The 25,570-nt window shown below is 40.5% G+C and overlaps 1 protein-coding gene across 13 annotated transcripts in view; it reads left to right on the forward strand.

The window, feature by feature from the left end:
• Nucleotides 1-25,570, forward strand: part of SBF2 (SET binding factor 2) — a 510,140-nt gene that overhangs the window by 278,912 nt on the left and 205,658 nt on the right. For 9 of the 13 annotated variants that reach the window (XM_053274763.1, XM_053274792.1, XM_053274810.1 and 6 more), the window contains 8 exons: nucleotides 3,126-3,239; nucleotides 4,469-4,546; nucleotides 6,047-6,160; nucleotides 7,335-7,495; nucleotides 9,388-9,427; nucleotides 11,608-11,706; nucleotides 23,676-23,880; nucleotides 25,050-25,159. In XM_053274763.1, the coding sequence (XP_053130738.1) occupies nucleotides 3,126-3,239; nucleotides 4,469-4,546; nucleotides 6,047-6,160; nucleotides 7,335-7,495; nucleotides 9,388-9,427; nucleotides 11,608-11,706; nucleotides 23,676-23,880; nucleotides 25,050-25,159 (921 nt within the window). The remainder of the gene's footprint in view (nucleotides 1-3,125; nucleotides 3,240-4,468; nucleotides 4,547-6,046; nucleotides 6,161-7,334; nucleotides 7,496-9,387; nucleotides 9,428-11,607; nucleotides 11,707-23,675; nucleotides 23,881-25,049; nucleotides 25,160-25,570) is intronic. The other 4 variants (XM_053274781.1, XM_053274820.1, XM_053274839.1 and 1 more) reach the window with 1 other exon arrangement.

Genomic DNA, 25,570 nt, shown 5'->3' on the forward strand with positions numbered 1-25,570 from the left:
GGAAGGCAAATACAGAATATTCCAATCACGGAGAAACGTTGCCCTTGTGACACTGGGGAGGTTGAAACAGAGCACATACTCTTGCCCTTTCTATAGAGACAGCTGTGCAAAGCTTATACTTCCGGTACTCCTCAAGTATCCTGGTCGTTCAAGCCAAACCTACACCTGGTTGTTGCTGTTGGATGAAGACTGGGTCTTCACGTTTAGCATTGCCAAGTTCTGCACGGCAGCGTGTAAGATCCACCGGGCTCTGACTACCAGTTTATGACCATGGTTTAGTCTTGTGTTGCTTTAACTACTGATTAATTTATCTGTCTGCTCAGTCTTCCCAGTTAGCTATCCTACTTTATATACCTTATTTTAGACACTTCACTTTATACACTTTATTTTTATTTTATCCTTTTAAACAAAGATGCTTACTATTATGACTATAATCTTAGTGATTTTACAGTTTTGCCTTTGCTTCTACAGTATTCTTCAATTTTAGAGTAGTAATTCTAAAGTAATATGATTTTACTGTTTTATAATTTGATAATGATTCATGCTCTATTGTTCTGTCTTATGCTGGTCTTGAACTGTAGTAAAGATGATTGATTGATTGACTGAAGTGTGTGTTTAATGTAATTTCTATGTTTTCCTGGGACAAAATATTTAAATAATTTTAAAGGCTCAAAATATATTGCTTATAGATATATAAGCACCCTCCCACCAAGAAATTACAAAAAAAATTAAAAAATGTTTTCCCCATTACAGTTAAACTTCAGTATTAACTGTGACATGGAAACCCAACTGTATTGCCACTGGTGGCCAGCCGGTGTGCAACAGGTTGTTTGGGAGTCGCACACAATAGACTCAAACCAGTGTTGAATGCTAACAGAGGTTTTATTAAGCAAAGCTCAATAATAGTTTAAAGAGGATTACAGATGAAACGAAACAAAGTAATAGTCAAAAGAGTATCATAGAATAAAGAGAAGAGTTATAGATTAAAGAGCAGTCATATGTCCCTGACCCCTGCTGGGGATCTTGTCTGTGGAAAGTCCACTCAACGGAAAGTACAACCCCTCAGTGCCCCTTCTGGTGTGCAGCGTCGGCCATGGCTTCCTCAGCCTACACAGAACTCCCAAGTTAGGGTATCCGTGTGCCTTTTTTATATCTTTGAACAGTTTTTTCTGAGGTGTGAATTCTCATTCTATCATAGCAAATGAGATTTTTTTCAATTAAACAACTCTCATGACCCCACTTTCACTTTTTCACACTCTCTATTACTATGAATAATATGAGGAAGTAATCAATTTAGCACACTTCACCTTATGAAGACAAACCTCATAAAAATAAATTCACCAAAATTCACCCCTCTGCCCAATCACTCTTAAATTGGAGATGGGTGGTAGCCTCCACCCATTAGGCACTATCTACCAGCCCACCCCACTCCTTTGGGGCAGATCCACTTTCTGCCCCCAATCTGCCCCAAAGACACCCAAACTTCAAATATTCCCAAAAAATCAGCCCTCTGCCCAATCCCCCTGAAATGGGGGTGGTAGCCTCCACCCATTAGGCACTACCACCCCACCCCACTCTTTTGGGGCAGATCCACTTTTTGCCCCCAAACTGCCCCAAAGTCACTAAAACTTCAAAAATTCTCAAAAAATCACCCCTTTGTCCAAACCCCCTGAAATTGGGGTGGTAGCCTCCACCCATTAGGCACTACCACCCCACCCCACTATTCTGCCCCAGGCCCCACTTTCTGCCCCAGTCTGCCCCAAAGACATGAAAATTTCAGAAATTTACCAAAAATCAGCCCTTTGCCCAATCCCCCTGAAATTGGGGTGGTAGCCTGCACCCATTAGGCACTACCACCCCACCCCACTCCTTTTGCCCTGATCCCATGCTATGCCCCCGAACTGCCCCAAAGTCACTAAAACTTCAAAAATTCACCAAAAATCAGGACTTTGCCCAATCCCCCTGAAATTGGGGTGGTAGACTCTACCCATTGGGCACTACCACCACACCCCAAAATTTTGCCCCTGGGCCCCTTTTTACCCCCCGAATCAATTCAGATTCGGATTCAGATTAAATCCGAATCCGAACCGAATCAAGGGTGATTCGGGTGACCCAGATTCGGGCACAAAACAGAACAGGGGTGATTCGGTTCGGGTCCAAGCCAAATCACCCGAAAACCCGAATTGCACACCCCTAGCACTTTCTGTGTGTTGGGCAAAGCCTCTGATCCTTCCTAATTATTTTGGGAAATATCTCTGCGGTCTAGTGGTACTACTTGGCCAGATATAAACATCTAGTCTGCACCTGGTCTGTGAGAGGCAGGGTCATTCATAGTTCATGCCTTCCAGGAAAAGCCCAAGGAGAAAGGCCTAGAATTGATCCTAAGCAATATATGCAGAAATGTATAACTATAAGCAATATATCATGTGTAGAGGGCAGAAATGGATTACACCAATAAACTCCAATCTTCTGTGGTGCCACTACACCAACACAGAAGAAAAAGGTCTTTCCACCATGTCCCACCAAAGCTCAGACACTGATAAGATCTCCAAAAAAGGATGAATCCTCTAATTGTTGCGGAGAACACCTGAATGCATGCCTTTTGGCTGACATGCTCAGCATGTTCTCGGTTGTTCTGTAATAGGACATAGAGGAGAAGTTGGTCTCCTAGGTATATAAAATCTAAACTCTTTCGGATTGTATTATTCAAAGCCAGAGCCATCACCAATTGAATATATTACAGTTTGTTAATCGTATTAATTTTTAATCTGATTAAGTCTGTAAAACTAGTAATGTTTAGATAATGTACACACCTGTTGCAATACATACCATCTTAGAAGAGGCATCCCTTCTATGCCTATCATTCATATAGTTTGTAAGTACCTATTTCTCAGTTGCTGTTTTTGATGGGGGGTGGGGCTGGCTGATTGATAAAGGGAATTTTTTCCAGCCCTATTCAGGAGGCAGCCTTCCATAATCTACACTGGCTACACCTTCCAAACATTAATCAAGGCCTGTTGCATGTTATTTTTCTATACCTTTATCTACTACTCTAATTGCGTTCACAACATGGTGCCCAATGTTTTATGCATGCTGTCTGAAAAGTTATTATGTCTGTTTTTCAGTTAGATGTAATAATTGCAGACCTGGACGGAGGAGCAATTAAAATTCCCGAATGTATTCATCTGTCCCAGCTCCCAGAACCACTACTCCATCAGACTCAAACTGCACTCTCTCTAGTAAGACTAATTCCCTATTCTTAGATGTTGTGGAACTTAAATTGGAATCCTTTGCTTGTGTTATGTCTTACTCTTCACTCCACTGCCCATTATTACTATCACTGCACACATTGCTTAACCATGTAAGTCATTTTGATTGAAAAATATTATTTTAAAGATAGCTTTAAATAAGAAATGTTTTGTGGGATTATATTCCTCATACGTCCTATTTGGTTTGCTTTAGGAGACTGATCAAAAATATTAGCTATTTGTTGTCAAATGATGTAAAACAAGCAAATAGTTTATATCTATAGGCTAGGACAATGCAGATTGCATTATTTAAAGAGCACTCACCTCTTGATATATATTGTATACCATTCAATGTTGTATACTGTACAATAATAGTAATGCTATTGTATACCATTATTGTATCTGTCCCATACTCCCCCCCCCCACTGCACCCTTTCCAGTATTGAAATATAAATAGTCATTTTATCATTCTTTGTTAGTTGGTCAGTTCTTTGGTTCTTCCCCCCCCCCTTTTTTTTCTTTGTACATAAGATCAGTCTGCTGGATTAGGCCCAAGGGCTGTCTAGTCCAGCATCCTGTTTCACACAGTGACCTACCAGATACCTCTGAAAAGCCCACAGGAAATAGGTGAGGGCATGCTCTCTCTCTTACTGTTGCTCCCCTGAAACTGGTATTTAGAGGCATCTTGCCTCTGAGGTTGGAGGTGGCCTATAGCCACTAGACTAGTAGCCATTGATGGACCTGCCCTCCATAGGAACATAGGAAACTGCCATATACTGAGTCAGACCATTGGTCTATCTAGATCAGTATTGTCTTCACAGACTGGCAGTGGCTTCTCCAAGGTTGCAGGCAGGAATCTCTCTCAGCCCTATCTTGGAGAAGCCAGGGAGGGAACTTGAAACTATCTGCTCTTCCCAGAGCGGCTTCATCCCCTGAGGGGAATATCTTGCAGTGCTCACACATCAAGTCTCCCATTCATATGCAACCAGGGCAGACCCTGCTTAGCTATGGGGAAAAGTCATGCTTGCTACCACAAGACCAGCTCTCCTCTCCATGTAGTCGGATTTGTTGCCTCCTTCTCAGGAGTAGATAAGAGGCTAAATGGGATGCAGATTTGAGCAATTTAATGTGAACGTGTTTGTGGTACAATCTATAATAAGAAAAATAAAATTGGCAACATGTTGGCAATGGATTTGAAAATTTGTTTCTTTAAATTGTAGGTTTTACATTCAGATTTGGAAACAGCAGATTATGCATTTCCTCCTCCACGAACAGCTCTATCACATTCCAAAATGTTGGTAAGATACAATGTTTCTGACTTGGTTATAAACAGGGATGCGTGGGAAATCTTATACTTCAGTTATGAAGCTATATTTCTGATCTGCATTTTTGTATTATTCTAAAATATTTTTGATTATATGTCATTGAATACATTAAATTATCACTGATTCCTTTTTTAAAAAAAATAACCTATAGTGTGGGTTATTAAATTGAAGGAAATTATCCTACAATGTCTTTAAGATTGATTCAAGAAGCTGTACAATGCCATGTTGGTGATGCCCCTTTGTAAGATACCAGACTTGCCAGATTTGAAATTTAGCCCTAGTGCAAATTGTATGGTTTTGTCACTGAGAAAACATACCAACTTTAACTGAGATGTATCAGATACAATGAAGCTAGAATTCTTAATAGTTGAGGGAGCATGTGCCTGGTAGTTGAAGCTTTGGGTGTTCAAAGTGATTTCTTTCAGCTCTGTTGACAGCAGAGCCTCTATATGTTAGTGTTTCTTGGAGCCGTAGTTTCTAGATCTTGCAGCTGATTCTGATGTGATCGAGTTCTGACACTAAAGCATCAGCCATATTAGACTGGATCAGAAGCATCAGCCATATTTGGATCAGAAGCACAGTGGAGAGGCAGGTTATAACCCTTTAATTTCATGCTATTTTCTTGGTGAGATTCCCTGCCCCCCGAAGTGGCTATTTAACCCCAAAGATGCCATTTGCCAGAATTGTACTCTCAGGGTTAATAAGTAGCTCCCATTAGGGAGTAGTGCGATTTTTAGTGGGAAAACAACGTGAAAACAAAAGGTTACTTTCATGCTGTTTCATACACTCCTATCTCTGTGCTGTGGTCCTGATCAAGATTGGAGCCCAACACAGTGTCACTCCTAGGTGATTTTGGCCCCTGGACCACCCCCGCCGCAAGCCCTCCCACCGCCACGAGGCCCCCCTTGCCACCATGAGGCTCCGCTGTGCCAAGCTGTGGCTTTTCTGTAATTTTAGCCACCATGTGCATGGCTGGGGCGGGTGGTGAGCCGAGCAGGCCTCCTGCCCTGTGGCAGCAGCAGGCGGAGTGGCCACTGGACCTATCCGTCTGGCCCAGTGGCCCTTGAAAACTGCGAGGCGCACCTGCGCAGTTTGTATAGATGGTTGCAAGCCTGTGACATCATGGGCTTGTGACAATCTATTTGAACTGCGCAGGCACGCCTTATAGTTTTCAAGGGCTGCTGGGCTGCCACGGGGTGGGGGGTGGGAACAGGAGGCCTCCTCAGCTCTCACGCGCACACACCCCGGCTGCGCACATGGCTACTAAAAATACAGAAAAGCCATGGTTCGGTGGGGCAGTGGTGGAGCGGGGCATGGGGTGGCAGCAGGAGCCCCCACCCCCCAGTCATTTGGATGCTGCCCTGGACCTTGGAGGCTACAGGCCAAGTGTATATACGATTGAATATTAACTTCCTTTTCTAGTCTTGTGAATTAAGAGAATATAATTGTACTCAATTCATTTTTCTTTCTCAGGATAAAGAGGTGCGAGGAGTCTTTCTTAGATTATTTGCACAACTTTTCCAAGGATACAGGTCTTGCCTTCAGTTGATCAGGATTCATTCAGAACCAGTCATAAATTTTCACAAGGTAAAACTAAGTTACTAATTACTAGGTAATGTTGCAGTTTTTATGCTTTAAAAAGTTAGAATATGTAACATCTTGCAATTATTAATGCTGCAATTGCCTTATGTAATGTGAAATTATAGTTTAATGTTCCAAGGTATGGTTGTTTGCTGAATTCTGTTGAATTCTGAATTCTGTTGTCTTTGTTTTAGCTTGCATATTTTTCTGTACTTTACTTTAGGTAAGATTGCGTGCCAGTGATGATTACAAGTAATTTTTGCTTTCATTGCTATAAATGGAATTTCTTAAGACTATGGATAGAGCTCTGAGAGCTGAAAACTATGTGGCGATCATGTCAACTACCCCTTTGCCCTATGAGCTAGGAACCAGACACATATGTAACTTCCAACAGATTGACATATATAATTCAGTTCATAATGGTGTGCCACTAGCAGAGACTAAGGGTGAATAATGTGCATTACGTTGGATATTGTTGCATGATTCAATTAATAGTTTTGTAAAACAATCTAGACAACTCCAGCAAGTGAGCCAAAATAAGCGCCATAAGAAAAAACAAATCAAACCTCCCCTAGCCTATCTGATCTTGGAGTGGAGATCTTTTGACCCCAGCTAGACTCTGAGCATGAAGCTAAAGTAATTTACTGAATTGTTTTTCCAATAGAAAAAAAATTCTTGGCCTTCTAGCAAAAGTCCACCCCACCCAGCATTCCATCTTTATTTGTCCCATCTTGCACTCTGAAACCCTAGAGGAAGAGTAAGGGTGGGGAAAGGACAACATACTAGGTGGAGTGAAAATAAAAATAGCATATAAGCACCAACTGAAGCACATATTGAAAATAATTTTCATAACTTTATAATTCTCTTTTGAAAGCAGTTACGTTCTTTGCCCACAGCTGTTAAATGGATTTAGCATGTAACCATTTTGCATCTTACCTTGCATAGTTACTGTTTGCTGAAGGAAAACAGACTTCTGTATGCATTCCAAACATTGGAATGAGCATGTGTGTGTTGATGGAGAACTTTTTTTATTTACAATAGCTTTGATAAGTTGGTTCTCTTCTTGGATTTATTAAAACATTAAATATTATTTCCTCTTGTAGTTTACTTTTTATTTTCCTTTTGATAGTTGTATATGTTACTACAAAAATGTGTTTCTAAGATTTGCTTATATCTGCAGGCATCCTTCTTGGGTCAGCGAGGTTTAATTGAGAATGATTTCCTTACCAAAGTTCTGAATGGAATGGCGTTCGCTGGTTTTGTGTCAGAGAGGGGCCCTCCTTATAGATCCTGTGACCTCTTTGATGAGGTAGAAATCTTTTTCAAATACACAAGTGACAGGCAAGAGAAAAAAGACATATACAATTTCAAGAAATTTTTTTCTATCGAAAAATAGATGCTGCTGCTGTGCAGTGAACTATATTGCAGTGAATGAACTCTAAAATATTAAATCTGTATAAATATTACTTTTTTATGTGCACATGATTTCATTTGTTGGGAATGTTCACTGATGATATGAGCAGATATCTGTAGGAATCAAGTCCTAATAAGTAAGCTGCTATGTGTTGTGATCCTTTTGAAACATGGCACTTGTATCAGTTTTTTCATACTCTTGTACGTTTTCCTACAAGAGAGGAATTCCCACATTCTATTATGGGAATAGTGTACAGGCATTTTTGTTGTTAAATCTGTATAAAACAATATACAATATATTTTCATTAAAACAATCCCAAGGCAGTTCACACAGAAAAATTAAAACAAGACTATAAAAATTACACAATTAAAATATTAAGCTAGAATATAAAAACACAGAACTGACTAGAAAAAATACAAATACAATATAACTATACAAAAATACAAAGAAGCAGCAGTAGAGACAATCGGATAAAAGCCTGGGTAAAAAGCCAAGATTTAACAAGCTTTCTAAAAACTGTGATGGAGACTGAGCAGTGACTGGCCACTGAGAGAGCATTCCAGAGTCTGGGGGCAGCAACAGAGAAGGCCCTGTCCTGTGTGCACGACAGCCGAGCCTCCCTCATTGTCGGCACCAAGAGCAGAGACCCCTGAGATGACCTTGTCGAGCAGGCAGCAACCCTTAGGAGCAGGCAGTCCTTCAGGTATCCAGAGTCCAAACCGTTAAGGGATTTAAAGGTCAAAACCAGCACCTTGAATTGGACCCAGAAACAAACTGGCAGCCAGTACAGCTCTTTCAAAATGGGTGTGATGTGATCCCTGCGGGCAGCTCCAGAGAAAATCCTAGCTGCCGCTTTTTGCATTAGCTGCAGTCTCCAAATATTCTTCAAGGGCAGCCCCGTGTAGAGCATGTTACAGTAATCCAGCTGCGACGTGACTAAGGCGTGGGTAACTGGCCAGATCTATCATCTCGAGAAAGGGATGCAGCTGGCGCATCCAAAACCGGTAGAATTTCCTTATCCCAACTGGCTCTCCTACTGATCAACATTACCTTCGTCTTGTCCAGATTCAGTCTCAGTTTATTAGCCCACATCCAACCCATCATGGCCTCTCGCAGCGGTTTCTCCCAGCGGTTTCTGGGAGAGGTCTCTCCCAGATGACCTCTCCCAGCAGTTTCATGTAGATGTTAAACAGCATGGGGGATGAAACCGAACCTTGTGGGATAAAACCGAACCCTTAGGTTAATGGCCACGGAGCCGATCATTTAGTCTCCCAGCACCACCCACTGGACCCTCTCCACCAAGAAAGGACTGGAGCCACTTGAAAGCAGTACCTCTGATTGCCATACTCAAGAGGTGGTCCAGAAGGATACCATGGTTGATGGTATCGAATGCCGCTGAGAGGTCCAGCAGAACCAACAGGGATTCACTCCCCCTGTCTAGTTCCTGGCATAGGTCATCCACTAGAGCGACCAAGGCAGTTTCAGTCCCATATCCAGGGTGGAAGCCAGATTGAAAACCGTCTACATAATCCATATCATCCAAAACCCTCTGCAGCTGGGATGCCACCACATGCTCTATCACCTTGCCCAAAAAGGGAAGGGAAGACATAAGAACATTAGTGCTTAGGCTAACATTAGGTAGCTTAAAAAAAACCAAACCCAAACAGCTGCATCTTCATATGACCAGTGTCAAAAATGTTATGTATTGCCCTGTATTTAAAAAATACATAAACATTGATGGATTATCCTTTGCTCATTGTTACTTGATTTGCTGCTTGTACTTTTGAATCTAATGCATTTTGTCATCCTATTCATGTAGCATTAAGAATACAACAGACATTCAATGCAGATATTGGAAGGTGCTTTGCATATTAAAAGTTCTATATAAATTACATTTAGTGATATGTGTTAACATCCTTTTAAATGACCTGCAACACTCCATGGGAAGTGGTTCGTTAAACTGTTGTACTTCTGGAGTTTCTGTTCAATCTTTCTGTTTTGTACAGAGAAGGAAATAAGAGAAACTTTGTAAAGGCTGTGTTCTCATGACCACAGTGAGGGCAGTTAAAGAAATAAATATGACTGCCAAGCCCCGTGTGCTCTCATGGAGAGTGACATGAGCACCCAGAATTTCCAGGCAATCCTAGTCAAACTCTAACAGTTAACCCTCATTTAACCAGGCTAGGTAACTAGGATCTGATGCTAGTTTCCTAGTTCTGATAAATGTGGTTTAATCACAGCAGTTTGACTGGGATTGCCTGGAAATCATGTTCTCGCATCACTAGTGATGTGCACAAATCGATTTTTTAAATTCAGTTTGTGCCCAAATTGAATCACCCTTGATTTTTTTGGTGTTCAAATCTACCCCGCCCATCACCCCAGATTTGATTTGTATTTGATTTGGATTTGGATCGATTCGGACTACTTATAAAGGTCCTAGGGGCACCAAATTTGGATGGTGGGCAGGTCCCTATAAGTCCCACCTAGTACCCAGATTTCAAGGCAGTGGGACACTTGGTTGATTTTAATGATTTGTTTTTTAGTTTTTAATGATTTTGTATATTTCCTCCATAGGAAATAATGGGGATTCGCGGTCACCCTATCCTAACCCTAACATGGATTCCCAGTTTTCATTTTTTTAGAAAAGCTAAGCTCTAGCCCTTGTAGAAGTGGAATTATGGAGCAAAATGTGTGGTCACTATTTTTCAAGTGTTTGGATTCTTTGGTGTATAACAACTTTCCTCATAATGATTTTCATAATGATTTTCCTCATAATCAAATCCCTATGAGAATTCATTATATGCCTTCATTTCTTCTGTTCTTTTTTACTGTCATTGGACTGTTCCAACGGTCAACTGCCATGTGCCAATTACACCACACACACACACACACACACACACACACACACACACACACACACGGGTACTCAGTTTATTTTTTAGGAATTTTTGAAGTGTTTAGATTCTTTGGTGTCTTTTACATTTCTTCTGTTCATTTTGACCCCGCTGCTGTGCAAGTGAGGGTGGGGAATTAATGCCATCCCATGTGCCAACTACCTCCCAGTCCACAAGCCACTGGGTACTCAGTTTATATTTTAGGAATTTTTGAGGTTTTTTAGACTCTTTGGTGTGTAATGAATCCTCCTAGGAATTCATTATGAGGGAAGGTTATTAGACACCCAAGCGTCTAAACACTTGGAAAAAGTTCCTAGAACATAAACTGGGTCTCCACTGCCTTTCAGGTGGGAAGTGGGTGTAGTAGGCACATGGCAGTTGATAATTGGCACTGTCAAAAGACAGTCAAAATGAATAGAAAAAAATGAAGGTGTGTAATAAATCCTCATAGAGATTCATTGAGGAAAAGTTATTATACACCAAATAATCCAAACACTTGAAAAACAGTGACCACATAATTTGCCCCATTTTTATTTACATTTACATTTATATCCTGCTCTTCCTCCAAGGAGCCCTGAGCGGTGTACTACATACTTGAATTTCTCCTCACAACAACCCTGTGAAGTAGGTTAGGCTGAGAGAGAAGTGACTGGCCCAGAGTCACCCAGCTAGTATCATGGCTGAATGGGGACTTGAACTCTGGTCTCCCCAGTCCTAGTCCAGCACTCTAATCACTACACCACGCTGGCACCTAACCACTACACCACACTGGCTCATAACTCCACTTCTACAAAAGCTAGAGCTTAGCTTTTTTAAAAAAGAAAGAAAGAAAGAAAGCTGGGAATCTGGGGGAATTAATAGGAGGGATCTAAATCGTGAATCGAATCAAATCAGGCATGATTCGATTTGGTCCCGAATCTAGCCAATGTACCAAAGGGGTGATTTGTTCTGTCTCCAAATCGATTTGTACCCGACTCAATTCACACATCCCTATGCATCACACTCCAAAGGGCTCAGTTATTGCTGTTAATGCTTTAACCATGCTACTGTGATTATGAGAACGTGGCCTCATACACACACAATATTTTGGTTTAAGGTCAGAACGTTATTTTGAATCAACTACAATATTTTATTTTATTTTTTAGTTGGTAGCATTTGAAGTAGAGAGAATTAAATCTGAAGAAAGCAATTCATCAAAAATGTTAAAGCATGTCAGAGAGCTTGCAGAGCAGCTGTTCAAAAATGTAAGTATGATGCATTCATATACTCTAATGTGATTGAATATTTCACTTTAAAGTAATGGTACAGAAACTGAAATGTGATTAGTGATGCAATGTATGTTCAGGTTATACATAAGACCGTTCCTCACTGCTGCACTTTGTGGTAAAGCGGGGGGCAAGTTGTACACCCAGCCCCATCAATGGGCATGGGGGCTGCCATTTTGTTTCCCCCGGCATTTGATGGTGGCTGGCCACTGGGAGAGGAGGAGCAGCTGCATAAGTGGTCGGATCTCTTTGTTCTGACCCAGTTGCTCTTGGGCGAGGCAGCAAGGGGTTAACTGCTGCTGCAGAGAATAGAGCAACTGAGTGTGGAGGGGGCTCCCCTTAATCATATTTGCCAGGCGCATAGCTCCGGCGATCGATTACCCACAGCGATTGGCGGGCAGGGAGAATATGTTGTTATTATTATTAATTTACACAGTGAGACAGGTATTATTGACTGGTTTGTTTTATCCAGACATCAAGTCCTTCCCAAGGACCTGAGATGGCTGAATTTTATTATCGATGTTGTTGCTGTTATGACAGATATCGTTGCAGAATATAGGCTGTTCCCAATAAAGTTGCTTTTTGTAATTGGCTGATGGTGATTTCTGTGGCCCCTATGGTGCTGAGGTGCTCTTCAAGTTGTTTTGGAATTGCACCTAGGGCGCCAGTTACTACTGGGATTATTTTGGTCTGTTATTTATTTATTTATTTATTTACACAGTCAGACAGGTGTTATTGACTGGTTTGTTTTATCCAGACATCGAGTCCTTCGCAAGGACGTGGGATGGCTGGATTTTATTATAAATGTTGTTGCTGTTATTATAGATATCGTAGCAGAATATAGGCTGTTCCCAATAAAGTTGCTTTTTGTAATTGGCTGATGGTGATTTCTGTGGCCCCTATGGTGTTGAGGTGCTCTTCAAGTTGTTTTGGAATTGCTCCTAGGGTGCCAATTACCACTGGGATTATTTTGGTCTTTTTCTGCCACAGCCTTTCAATTTCAATTTGTAGATCTTTGTATTTGGTGATTTTTTCTATTTCTTTTTCTTCTATTCTGCTATCCCCTGGTATTGCTATGTCGATTATTTTAACTTGTTTTTCTTTCTTCTCGACTACAGTTATATCTGGTGTATTGTGTGGCAGATGTTTTTCTGTAGTCAGAAGTCCCATAATATTTTTGCATCTTCATTTTCTTCAACTTTTTCAATTTTATGGTCCCACCAATCTTTCGCTACAGGTAGCTTGTATTTTTTGCAGATGTTCCAGTGTGTCATCCCTGCTACCTTGTCATGCCTTTGTTTGTAGTCAGTCTGTGCGATCTTTTTACAACAGCTGATTAGGTGGTCCACTGTTTCATCTGCTTCTTTACAAGGGCGGCACTTGCTGTTTGTTGTGGGTTTTTCCACTTTTGCTCCTATTGCATTTGTTCTTAGTGCCTGTTCTTGCGCAGCCAGTATTAAACCCTCTGTTTCTTTCTTCAAGTTGCCATTCTTAAGCCATTGCCAGGTCTTGGTGATGTCTGATTTTCCACTTATATTGTGCAAATATTGACCATGCAGGGGCTTATTTTTCCATTTTTCTGCTTGGTTCTTGACTTGCTCTTTCTTGTAGGCCTGCTTTGTTTCATTGGTATTGAATAGTTTCTCATTATTGACCATTTGAAGTGCATCTTCTTCACTGTCCTTGATATATTCTTCAAGGCCTCTTTTCTCTTCCTCTACTGTTTGATGGACTTGCAGCATTCCTCTTCCACCTGAGCTGCGAGGGAGGTATAGTCTATCTACATCACTGTGGGTGTGCAGAGCATGATTGATGGTCATGATTTTCCTGGTCTTACGATCCAGCGTCTCTAGCTCTGCCTGGGTCCAGTCTATTATTCCTGCAGTGTATCTGATAACAGGTATAGCCCAGGAGTTTATGGCGTGTATGGTGTTTCCGCCATTGAGTTTGGACTTCAGGATTTTTCTAACTCTCCCACTTCCCATTTTTCTTTTAACTTCAGTGTGTGCAATGTTATCAGCCTGGAGAATGCCCAAGTATTTGTATTGTTCTTTCTCTTCCAGGTTCTTGATGTTGCTTCCATTGGGCAGTTCTATTCCTTCTGTTTTTGTTATTTTCCCTCTTTTCATCATTAATGCAGCACACTTGTCTAGTCCAAACTCCATTGCTATATCGCTACTGAATATACGGACAGTGTTTAGCAGTGACTCGATTTCTGACTGGGACTTTCCATACAACTTCAGATCGTCCATGTACAGCAGATGGTTGATTTTACTTGATGTTTTAGATGTTTGGTATCTGAGTCCTGTTTTGTTTAGTATTTGTGAAAGTGGAGTCATGGTGATTACAAGCAACAGAGGGGATAGTGAGTCCCCTTGGAAAATACCTCTTCTAATGCTAACCTGTCCACGTGTCTTGCCATTGATTGTTAACTGTGTACTCCACATGCTCATTGCTTTTTAAATAAATATCTGTATGTTTTTGCTGACACCAGTTGTTTCTAAATATTTTAGTATCCATGTGTGAGGCAATGAGTCAAAGGCTTTCTTGTAGTCAATCGATGCAACACTTAGATTTGTTTTTCTTCTCTTGCAATTTTCTAAAATCATTTTGTCAATCAGCAGCTGGTCTTTTGTGTCTCTGGTGATCGGGCCATTTCCTTTCTGTTCAACTGGAAGCTGTTTGTTAGTTAATAAATGTTGCATCACTTCATCTGCTATTATTCCAGTTAATAATTTGAACATGGTTGGCAGGCAGGTTATCGGTCTATAATTACTTGGAACTGCACCTTTTGCTGGGTCTTTCATTATGAGATGAGTTTTCCCAGTTGTTAGCCATTGTTCAGTATCACCTCCTTGCAAAATGTGATTGAACTGTTTTGATAGTTGTTTATGAAGGCTTGGTAGGTGTTTAAGCCAAAAGCCATGCAGTTGATCATCGCCTGGTGCAGTCCAATTTTTAATTTTCTTTGCTCTTTCATTTATTAATTCTGGTGTTATTATTAGATCTTGCATTTGTTGGTTACATTTTTCGACCTCTTTCATCCAGCCTGCTTTTTTATTATAATTTCCCCCAGAATTGCACTGTTTCTTCTTTATTTGGTGTTTCTAGGTTTCTTGCAGTTTCTCCTTCTATGCTTTGGTAGAAACGTCTCTGATTCGACTGGAATTGGAGATTCTGCCTGTGTTGTGTAATTCTGACTTCATATCTGCTAATCTTCTTTGATACTGCTGTTATATGCTGCTTTATTATTTCCAGGACTTCTCTAATTTTCCTTGAATCTAGGTGGTATTTTTGGATCAGATACTGTTTGGTGTTTTCATTCTTCAGCTTCTTGTCTTTCATATCTTTCAATTTATTAGAATCTGATCCAAGTCTGGCGATTTTATTTTCTAATCTAATCTTCCCTTTAGGTGATGTACTACTTTCTTTTTTTACAGGTCCTCAGATCTTATATCCGAGCTCTTGTGTTATTGTTGCTGCACTGTACATTAGTTGGTTTGTTTCTTGCAAATTGTTGGTTGTTATTTCTGCAAGTGCAGCATTGACATCTTTTAATGCCTGAGCAAGTTGTTTTTTGGCAACTGTTTTTAGAGCTGGAAGTCGAACCCTGGTGGTTGTTTGGTTCATGTGTTCAGTTATTTTTTGCTTTAGTTCTTGTTGCTTTTCTCTTAAACGGCATTTGGGTTTTTGAGGTGTAGGCAAAGGGGAAGTTGCCTGGTTTTGATTTTGAAACTGTTCAGCAACAGTGGCATCCTCTGTTTCCAACACCACCTCCACCTGCGCCTGAGCAACTGCTTCTGTTGGTGGTAATTCTTCTTCCATATCTTGAGCCTGTGTTGCTCTTTGTAGTTTTTCCAGCTCAACTCCTGTGAATACTTTATTTCTTATTATGAATCTTCTCTGGTCTGCTAGCCTTTGTTCTGTTATTTCTGTACCTGGATGCTTTTCTTTCAAAATCTGGTACATTCTTTTAAAATAACCTCTTCTAGTTGGACTAGACATAATAGCAGATCATTATTTCCTTGTTGACATTGTTCATATATTTTTTCTGGTTAAGCGACGTTTCTTCCAGTAACTTTGCAGTCTCCAGCCCTGGTTGCTCAACTGAAGATCCTGAGTCCTGTTGCCCACTTGCCACCAGATGTCCAGGGACTCCAGCACCTGGCGTGGTCCTTGTTGACCTGGGCGACGACCGATCCGGTATAGATTTATTAAAGTTATGTCTCACCATATTGTTGATGGGAGAGGCACTCTTTGTCTGGCTCCTCTGGTGAGACCTGTCCAGTATGGTTGGACCTCTGGCATAGCTCTCACCTTCCTCAGAGCACGCAAGCCCCACAACCACGCCAAGGTAGTGCCTCATTGGGGGTTGTTGTTGTTATTAATTCTATTACTATACCGCCCTTCCAAAAATGGCTCAGGGCGGTTTACACAGAGAAATAATAAATAAATAAATAAGATGGCTCCCTGTCTCCAAAGGGCTCACGTTCTAAAAAAACAAACCACAAGATAGTCACCAGCAACAGTCACTGGAGGTACTGTGCTGGGCGTGGATAGGGCCAGTTACTCTCCCCCTGCTAAATAAAGAGAATCACCATGGTAAAAGGTGCCTCTTTGCCCAGTTAGCATTGGCCCCAGTGTTGGCCCAGGCTGCTGAGTGACTCAGCTCTTTTCTCTGCAGCTGCAGCACGTCCATTCCATTTGCCTTGGAGCTTTGGCGGAGGCTTTGTTCAAGCCTGGGCTGAGGTGGTGACTCAGCTTTCCTACTGTCTGGCTGTTTATTTTGTCAGTTGCTCTGGGGTGGGGCAGCAAGGTGTTCTGCTGTCATAAAGAAAGAATAACTGGGTGCGGAGGGGTCTTCAGTTAGGGCTTTCATCATGAGCGGGAGCTCTGGCATGCAGTGGGCTGTAGCAGCTGGTGGGCAGAAAGAAAGCGCTGGCTCGGGTCGCTGAGTGACTCTGCTATCATTTCTGACGGCTGCAGTGCTGCTGTCTTTTCAGTCACTCAGCTTTGGGTGGTGAAAATTTACACAAGCCAGGGCTGCAGTGGTGATGCAGCTATTTGCCCGTACAGTTTGGCTGTTGAATTACTAATTAATAAGTTATTATTATGCTTTTCTTTCGCAAAGTGTAAGCCTGGGCTGCAGGGCGACTCAGCTGTCGCTCTTCACAGCTGTAGCATTGCAGTTTATTCAGTTGCTGGGCTTTGCCTATACAGTTTAGCCATTTAAGAATTTCAGCAATATTTCTTGTCATTTGTTTCCTTACTTTCATGCCCTAAATCTCATTTCTTTACCTCAACTGGGTTTTAGTTAATTTTCACCCCTCTTTGAACTGTTAGCCACCTAATGGCGCAGCAGGGAAATGACTTGAATAGTAAGTCAGAGGTTGCCGGTTCAAATCCCCGCTGGTATATTTCCCAGACTATGGGAAACACCTATATCGGGCAGCAGCAATATAGGAAAGATGCTGAAAGGCATCATCTCACACTGCGCGGGCGATGGCAGTGGTAAACCCCTCTTTAAAACCACAGGGCGATGTGGCCAGGATTCATCATTGACTCAGCAACACACTTTACCTTTACAGCTGTTAAATCATAATTATTGGAATTACTATTTATCTTCTCATAAGAAATTATTGGTTAAGTTTATTGGGCAGTGTTCTAAAAACTTTCAACATTGGAATATCGTTGACTCTCTTATCAATTAATTCTATATTTTCTTGTTTCTTTTACTGAGTTAATGCAATGCAATGCAAAAAAAAAAAAAAAAGCCCATACAGTTTGGCAGGTCTTTCAGTTTTAATACAGTTATTCTCATACATCCTTTCATTAATTCCCTTCATTGAGTGGTCCCCTTAAAACTGTATAGTAATTAACTGGGTATGTTACTTTACCATTTACATTGATTCCATATTTCGTATTTTCACTTGATCATAACATTAATTGGCTGAGTTGGTCCACCTTAAACCTTTTAGTTGTGGTTAATTGGGTGTTCTCACTTAATCATTTTAATATTAATTCACAGCTTTCTCCTCTTCTGAGTTGTTTCTTGCTTTCACTTGGTCTCAATTAATAAATGGCTTACCTTCTTAAAATTATATAACCTTGATTAATTGCTTTGTTCATCTTATTATAGTTCATTAATTCATTGTGTTATTGAACATTAATTTTATATTATTTCCTCACTTAAACCTGGTCCAAATTAATTGAAACCTTACATTTCTAAATTATATAACTATGTTACTTAGGTGTTTATCATCTCATTTGCATAATTAATGGTGGAAATTTATTGAGTCATAGTATTGCCTTTTTTTTTTTTACAAAGGATTAGAGAGGGGGTATATTTGGTTGCTAAATAGTTACTTTGATTACTAGGAAATGGTTACATGGTAAGGTTGTATATTTGATATAAAATAAAAATACACATATATGTGGATATATATCGGGGATTATATATATAGTTATAGTTATAGTTATAGTCATAGACCTATCAGTGACATAAAAATCTAGTAATTATTTAATAAGTAAATTAAAAGGTCATTCTGATCTTAAAGTAATAGTTAAATTAATTTAGAGACTTTGCATTTCAGTTGAGTTTATACTTTATTCGCGATAATTGGTGACCCAGGTAATTATTAGTAACTATATTATTGAATAATAAGCAGGTGATTAGGGATATGGCTTCTAAAAAAGGCCTGGGTAAATCTAAAGGCAAAGTGAAGGCACTGCTTCAAAATGTCCAGTTCACCAACCTTTTGAGTCTCCAGCTTCCTCCTCTTCTAAGGGCAAATAGTCATGGCTTGAATTTTGTCTTGATTAAATGTTTTGGAGGCTATTAAAAAGGATTCTGGTGGGGAGACTTCAGGGCTACAGGTCCGGGCTAGTTATTGTGCTTGTCAGATCAGCATAGGTGCACAACCCTTTCCTGCTGATGACACTGGAATGAATTGGCTGAGGCATCATGGAATGACATGCCCCTTCTCTCAATGGATAGTTTCCAGTTTTGATTTCTGCATATTTTGGTGGCTGGGTTTTTCTCATATGTGCTTTTAGGAGCCATGGGGGTATTGGTTGTTCATTAATGCCTGGTGGAAGGTTAACCGGGAGATTAGTCAAGTGGTGAGGCTGGGTGGTCGGATGACTCTGCTTCTCAACATGTGGGCCCATGGAGGTGCTTCATACCGGGGCGATGGAGTCCAGTTATCAGATTGGGAAACCCCTGGTTCTTCCTGGACCTTCAGTGAGGTATCTCTAAAGTTTTAGATGGGTGGGGTAAGGGGGGCTAAACTGAGGTTTCCCTACTTCTGTGACAGGTGAGTGCAGGTTGGGGTTGGTTGTCTCATATTGGTGTTTGACTACAGGATCAATTAAGGCGAGTCGGAAGCCAACGCTTGCAGGTTTTGCAGCTCTTGGGCTGTGATTTGCCCCTACTCGGAGGCTGGCTGGGCCCACCACTCAGTGCTTTGAGGCCTGGGTTGGATGGGGCACTTTCTTGCACTGAACTACATTTATCATTTTGTTGTTCTTTCATCCAGTTTTGAGAGATACTCTTTGCACCAAAATAACCTAAAGAATGTCTCTGAACAACTACAGGGTGCTTTCCCCTCATTACTTACTAAGAAGCACCATCGTCCCTCCCACTTAGGGGCTAATTTTTGTTCATTAGAATGGGTTCTGCCCCTGCGCTGAAGCCTGTTGGTGTGGAGTACCACAGCTCCTCTCAGTGCTTGAGCCCTGCCCCACATGACCATGTGGCTATTTAAGGTGGGAGCAAGTTCCAGCACTTCAGTTCCTTTGTGACCGCTGTAGCAATTGGTTCCTTGGTTTCTACAGCTCCTCATTCTGGTTCCTTGGTTTTTTCTGAGTGAGTTCTGTGTTTAAAAAGATTGATTTATCAGCTGATTTGACCTTTGTACTGTTTAGAACTATGTTGTTTTGTGTATTTTGCGGACTAAATGAGTTAAAGGTCGGACTGATATTTTGATTTTTGAAAGACGGAACGTGGACAATGACAGTGGGTAACCCTGAACTCTTGGGGAGAAAGACAGATAAAAAAACATTTAAGCCTTGCTCTAAGTGTAAGGCTAAGTTACCCTCTCAAGACGGCCATGACTTGTGTTTACTGTGTCTGGGGGAAGCACACAGCACCTCCGCGTGTAAAGTTTGCCAGTCCTTTTCAAAACAGACGCAACGCAACCGGGAGCTCCATCTGAGGGCTGCACTGTATGATGATGTGTTAAGTTGCCCTGGTCCGTCTAAAGAGGGAACTCATTTGACTTCTAGAAGAGATGGCTGGAGGGCTGAGGCTTCAACCCAGTCTAAATCTTCGACACCTATATCTAAGTCTCCTAAGAAACCGAAGTGGCATGGAGACAAGATGGTGGACACATCGGAGCACTCCAAAAAGAAGAAGAAAATGTTGGCATAGAAGGCTACTCCATCACTGACTTCAGCACAAGAGTTGTGTTTGTGTCGATATCGAGGCCATCAACACCGACAGCATTGGTGCCTGAAAGATCGACACTGAAGCAGCCAGCCTTGATATTGGCATCGACATCAAAAGATTCTTCTTCGGCATCAGCAAGTGCTATTCTTGTGCACTCTTTGACATTGAGGGAACCTATGGTAGCCTTATGTCAATGCAAGATTTGCCGGCTCTACCCATCTTGACACCAAGACCACTCTATCCTCCAGCGCCTAGATCAGCACCGATAACGAGGGCATTCTTCTTGTCCCCGGCATCGACGCTGTTGAAATCCCCTTGAACACCGAAGGCGCAACAGTTGGCCTTGACACTGAACACCCTAGTGCTAACTAATACAGTGATACCTCGATGCCAAACACCAGTTACTTTCGAGATTGAAGAAGACTCGCCCAAGGTTGGAGACGGCGAGTGCTTTGGATCACAACACGGCACAATCCTTGCTTTCTATGTTAGACTCCAATGCTACTGCCCCTTCTACTTTTAGGGGGCTTCCACCTTTGGAGGAGCAGGAAATGCATTCTATGCCTCCGGATACTGCCATTTCAAATTAACCAGTGCCCTGGGCACTAACAGCTTCACAGTTGGCCATGTCAACTATTTGGCACACCTGCAGATTCTCTCACCGTGTTTCACCTGCTGTACAGTCAAATATCTTTGGTCAGTCTTCTCCAGGATTGGCGTATGACTATGATGAAAACAGGTCATAGAGGTCTGCTGGTTTCCAGAAACAAAATCCTCTGACCACAGCCTGCTCTCATGCCCTTCCACTGCGTGCACTGGCTGGGGAGGATGCCCCCCCTCACACCAAACAAAACAAAAACAGTAGCTGCAGCCACGCAGACCTGGCAGAATCTCCTCCTCCTCCAAAACCAGTGCTGGTTGCAAAAAAGACCCAAATCAAGGAGAAGCATGTTTTATCTACAGCTATCCAAATGGACCCTTGAGAACCTTCAATTCCTAGACCTCGTACACCTCCCTCACGGGAGCAACAGTCACATTCCTTTCCAGCACTGTCTGGCAAGAGTCACCATGGATCTTCTGATTTTGAATCAGACATGGAATCTACTGACCCTGACCCATCGCCTGATGTGGCACTATCTTTGCATGTATCCCCCACTGAGGAAAGAAATGAAGGCGTATCATGTCCAGTTTAAGGAAATGGTGTATTAGTGTATTAAAGCTTTTCACTCTGTAGCAGCTCTAAGATAGTTATGGATACAGAAGGATTATCAGGAACCCTGGTAGATTGAGCCATAGGTTAAGAGTGTAGAGAAGGGGAACTATCTTGACTCTGTTTCGTCAGCCTGTTATTCTCTGCAAATTAAGTTGTATAAAATAGGTTGTTTGCATTGAGTTCAAATGACAGGATTTTAAATATGTATCCTAATTTAATGCATAAATTAGCAATCCTACCATATAGATTATCTTTTATGAAGCTGTGAAACAATGTAGATAATTTGATGAAAAATAAAGGCACTTGGGAAAGAGTCAAACCAAATAGTTTCTTAAAATATTTGAAGTGTGCAGTGCCTGTTTTCAAAGATCAATCCAACATGTGTGTGTTGTGACCTGAAAGTAGAAATGTTAACTCAAAATGTTTTTGCTTTCACTAGTTTTCAATCAAGTCACTTCAGTTTAAAAGTGAAACATTCTATATAAAATGTTTAGTTTTAATATTGGTAGAAATAACATCAGTGCAGCATCTAGAATAACGTAGTCATGACTAAGTACTGGTAGAATAAGTGGAACAAGTTAGTCATGACTGACTTAAATTCCATTAATTTGTAGGTAGGTAAGTTTTTATTAGCATATAATCATCTGATTTTAGCAAAATATAATAAAGTAAGAAGTTACTTCGCTCTCATTAATTTAAATGGGATTTAGTTATGACTAAAAAGAACATAAAAACCACCCTGCTATATTAGGCTCAAGGCCTGCTTTTTAAAGGAACCAACCCCTACCCTGCCGAACCGGTTTGAATGCTGGTGCCCAAACCAGTTTGGCACTTCCCTAAGGAGGTGCTGAACTGGTTCAGGCACATCTCTATCCTCATTTATATACCTGGGCCCTCACACCATAGGGTGGAGGCTATCCCATTAAGTTTCTTCTTAATTAACGTTAAATTCTGTTCTCAAGTCTACACCACAAAGATCACACCCTTTTACTCCAGATTAATTAATCCAGAACAACTACTGCCCCCTGATGCATTAATGACTAAACCATGTTCATAAAAACATGTTGCTGTTGTCTCCTCTATATAATCTTTTTCCTCCTCATTTAAAAAAATAAAAGAAATAGAGTGGCTGATAAAAATATACAGTGGGAAATAAATCCAGCAATGAACTTGCGAGCCAGCTCAGCATACTCTTTCTATTCCCTTTGCCCTGAAAGCTTGTTGATTGATTTCTTGTTGGGAAAAATACAACGGCTGTGTTAAAACTGTGAGACGGGGGGACTTGTTTATAGTCATGCAGAGATAGCCACTTCTTTAATATACTTCAGTTTTAAATTTGTTTACATGGTTAGTGTATTAATTTAAGGCTGAAATGAATTAAATGAGGAAAATCATAACTGAGATAAGTTGCTGAGTAAACAGTACTGTAGTAATTGTCACCGTGTGCAGCATGTCTGTGAGAGATCACAGCACATAGTGAAAGTGAGGAAGGAGATAATATTAAAATACCTTGAGAGATAGCAAGTCTGTGTAAACAAGCTTGCCTTGGGGCTTCTCTGTTGAGTAAACACTGTTTAGGAGGACAGTAAAGTGTAGTCGTGTGCCTAGATGGGGTGATGACCTGGGTGTAATGTGCTGTGATTTTATTTTTAGCACTGTTTTTTTGTTTTTTCCTTATGTGCATTGTTTTAGTTTATGTGATTTTAGATTATTGTTCTGAACAGCTTTGGAAGTTAAACATATCAAACAACTGATCCATCTAGCTTGATACTGTCTATACTGATTACCAATGGATCTTCAGGGTTTCAGACCTGTGGCTTGTGGGAGTAACATATATTAAGTTCAGATTTAATTTTAAACCATATAATCTGAAAAACAAAATGTATTATAACTGGTATTTTAAGGAAAAAAACCTAATTTTAAATTTTAGTGGGGTTTTTTAAAAAATTAACTATTGATTTGTATCTATCCCAGGCACAATCCAAAGAACACTTTCAAGTCCCACTAATTTCAGTGGAGGAGTTAGGCACATCTCTTGTATTGAAATCAGTGTCACTTGAAAATGCTTCACTTTGATTAAATCATATCATTTGTGTGTGTGAAGCCTCATGAACTGTCAAAGTTATGGATACTCACCCAAAAGTTACACAATTGCTTCTATCCATTAAATTATTAGTGAATAGGCCTTTATTGTATTTCATTAGTTTAAATACAGAAATGTTTTGCTGTAGCCCTATAAAGTATTGATATAAAAATATATTAATACAAAGATCTTTTTAATTGCAGGAGAATCCAAATCCTCACATGGCATTCCAGAAAGTTCCACGGCCTACAGAAGGATCACATCTGAGAGTTCATGTGCTTCCTTTCCCTAAGATTAATGAGAATCAAGTTCAGGATTTAATCCAGGAAGGCCTGCTTAAGAACCAAAGTGCACCACCTGCTACTCGTGTAGAAAAAAAATGTGTTGTTCCTGCTGGCCCACCTGTTGGTATGAGAATTGTTTATTTCATTCAGCTTTAGTCATTTCACTGTATTGTGCTGATTTAGCTTAGTACCAAAATATACATTTTTTTAGCTTTTCTAGAACTTCCCTCAGTGTTTTAAAAGAAGGAAGTTATACTTTACCCATTAAAATAAGAGTTTCGAAAGACATTGAAGAATAAGGACAGAGTGTGCTCTCAGTGGACACGCCTCAAATATCTTGGAGTCCTTATGCTTGTATATTTTGATGGGATACAAAGTAGCAGTTTCAAGAAAATGAGGAATGTGCTTTTATTTAACATGAATATTCATGTAAATGACTATTATTGTTTTAACATTCATTTATTACATGTATATTTTGATATAATATAAGAGCTCAGGGTGTCATACATTGGATTATCTCCCTACTTGATACATGATAGTCATTCTATATGATCAATCAAGGAAGTGTTCCCTAGATGGCTCACAGTGCTGTATGCTGCTTTCTGCATCTCTACTATGTGTTCAAACCCCATAGCAACCTCTCACCAACTTTCGACCCATCTTTTTGACTTGGCAGCAGCAGCAGGGCAGTGACTGTCTTAAATTAGCTCTGTGTGTTGATCTCTGCTGAGTGCTGTCTAGTTTACAACCAATGTATAACTGTATATTTTTTAATGGGGAATTTGGTTGTAGTCTTGAAGTACGGGGGCAACTTTGCATGTGGGCTCTGGGAGATACATTCTTGGCCACTGGACATGCCATTTTTCTGACAGTGAGAAATGCCTGCCAAAAATAAATGATAACTATTACCTTGAGGAAAATGTAATCAGCAAGATGTCTGATGCCTTCCTGCTCGTGGACAGTCCTTGCAAAATTAATGTAGATTATAAATTATGGTATGATATGGCGTTCCTCACAAATGTACCTTCACAATTATCTTGTGGAGGGAATGCAACATATCAACATATTAGACATAGTATATGTGAGTTACTCAAAGTAATATGATAGCATTGTGTAATAAACATCCCTATTTCTGTTCTCCTGTGCAGCTAATTATGACAAATAATGTAGCAAAATAAAACAAATATATCCTGAAGTAATCCTAGGAATGTTTCTAATGTTAATAGTTCTTTAGAGATGGTGGTTTCTATAACAAATTGTTACACATATGTTTCTACTTCTTTTCTTTGTTAGTTTCCATAGTAGAAAAGTCAAGCACAGTTTTCAACAGTGCGCAAAGGCTGGAAGTTGTTAGAAACTGCATCTCTTTTATATTTGAAAATAAAATTCTGGAGACAGAAAAGGTAATAAAGTTTTTGCTGAACTATTTGAAGAGTGCTTCCAAGTTAAACTCATACATTTTAAGTGATTGAATAACTCTCTTTGGCCAAACTTGCCAAATTTTATTCTGATTTGTCATAAAGTCATTGTGCTTTTCAGGGATGCCAGATTAGAAGTGATTGCGGGAGCAGTGTTGGGGTGGAGGTGGGATTTGTAAACATACATTTCAGTTCTTAATGTAAATGAAAATCAGAATTTTACTTCCACCTCCTTGTCTTGCCTTTCTACATCCATGCTTCTGTAGTTGGGGTTCTTCTCCTGCTGCCCTGTTGTTCTCTGTATGCACAGAGAGAAAACCCACCAAGTAGCTTTTCCTCCATGTTATATGGGCTGGCAACTGATGAAGGAGAAGAGGAGCACATAGTCAGTGCAAT

The sequence above is a fragment of the Hemicordylus capensis genome, chromosome 1 (assembly GCF_027244095.1).
Source record: "Hemicordylus capensis ecotype Gifberg chromosome 1, rHemCap1.1.pri, whole genome shotgun sequence".
In the NCBI taxonomy this organism is placed as follows: Eukaryota; Metazoa; Chordata; class Lepidosauria; order Squamata; family Cordylidae; genus Hemicordylus; species Hemicordylus capensis.